This window comes from Salmo salar, chromosome ssa17 (genome assembly GCF_905237065.1).
Source record: "Salmo salar chromosome ssa17, Ssal_v3.1, whole genome shotgun sequence".
Lineage (NCBI taxonomy): Eukaryota > Metazoa > Chordata > Actinopteri > Salmoniformes > Salmonidae > Salmo > Salmo salar.
In genome coordinates, this window is record NC_059458.1 from 86489477 (window position 1) to 86490996 (window position 1520).

A 1520-nucleotide genomic window follows, 5' to 3' on the forward strand; every position below is an offset into this window, starting at 1 on the left:
TCTCTCCCTCCCTCCCATCATCCCTCTCTCCCTCCCTCCCTCCCATCATCCCTCTCTCTCTCCCTCCCTCCCATCATCCCCCCTCTCTCTCTCCCTCCCATCATCCCTCTCTCTCTCTTTCCCTCCCATCATCCCTCTCTCTCTCTCTCCCTCCCATCATCCCTCTCTCCCTCCCTCCCTCCCTCCCATCATCCCTCTCTCTCTCCCTCCCTCCCATCATCCCCCCTGTCTCTCTCCCTCCCATCATCCCTCTCTCTCTCTCTCCTCCCATCATCCCTCTCTCCCTCCCTCCCTCCCATCATCCCTCTCTCTCTCCCTCCCTCCCATCATCCCCCCCTCTCTCTCTCCCTCCCATCATCCCTCTCTCTCTCTCTCCCTCCCATCATCCCTCTCTCCCTCTCTCCCTCCCTCCCATCATCCCTCTCTCTCTCCCTCCCTCCCATCATCCCTCTCTCTCTCCCTCCCTCCCATCATCCCCCCCTCTCTCTCTCCCTCCCATCATCCCTCCCTCCCTCCCATCATCCCCCCCTCTCTCTCCCTCCCATCATCCCTCTCTCTCCTCCCTGAGTTAGGGATGACAGATTGCCTAACAGACTGACATTTTCAAAGGCTTCTCAGACAGCGGTTGGCTGAACAGCTCTTTTGACATCAGGAATACTCATTACTTTCTCATCCGGGGTTCGTTCTCTCTCTCTCTGACTCTCTCTCTCTGACTCTCTCTATCTCTGACTCTCTCTCTCTCTCTCTCTCTGTGTATTACTTACTTTCCCGAGAGAGAGAGAGAGAGAGAGAGAGAGAGAGAGAGAGACCAGGGAGCACGCGTGCTCATGGCTTAGCGTCGTCCGTTCCAAACACACATACGGTATTGTGTTTTTTTAGCAGCGGAGGACGCGTTGGATTGGATCCAGCTTTAACTGCTGCTGCTTGTCAGTTCAGCTGCGGGGTGAAACCGTTGGATGGGTTTACTGTTGTTGTTTTCAACTCGACAAGTATTTTCTGGTTTTTTAAAATATATTTATAAAGCCTAATTTAATGGATACGGTATGGAGATAGCCTTGGCGAGTTTTGAGAACGGCGGAGCGAAAGGAAGCGGTGGAAATACCGGAGATGTAGCCCGCCGTAACGCTCTGGATCCACATCAACCTCCGCCGTTTGTCCAGAGTGGACTCAGCGAACCGGGCTACAGCCTTCACAAAGACATTAATACAATCGGGAGTCCCAAACCGAGGACGTGGAAAATCAACGATATGAATAACACTTTGAGTTGTAACGAGAACGCCGTGGATGCGCTCTGGCGCGCAGACCACAGTCCCCATCTGTTGGACGATGACATGTTGGATATTGAGCGCAGAGACGTGGATAACAACGAGAGGGTGCTGATCAACATCGCAGGGTTAAAGTACGAGACGCAGCTAGGGACCCTTAACCAGTTCCCCGATACATTACTGGGAGACCCTTATAAAAGGATAAAATACTTCGACCCGCTCCGGAACGAGTACTTTTTCGACCGTAACCGACCG

The 1520-nt window shown here is 53.3% G+C and overlaps 1 protein-coding gene across 1 annotated transcript in view; it reads left to right on the plus strand.

Moving 5' to 3' along the window:
* The first annotated feature begins 794 nt into the window (after positions 1-794).
* Positions 795-1520, plus strand: part of LOC123728301 (potassium voltage-gated channel subfamily A member 1-like) — a 2271-nt gene continuing 1545 nt past the window's right edge. Inside the window, exon 1 of the mRNA XM_045700324.1 lies at positions 795-1520. This exon is cut by the window's right edge and continues 1545 nt beyond it. Within this exon, the coding sequence (XP_045556280.1) occupies positions 1044-1520 (477 nt within the window). The 5' untranslated portion in view covers positions 795-1043.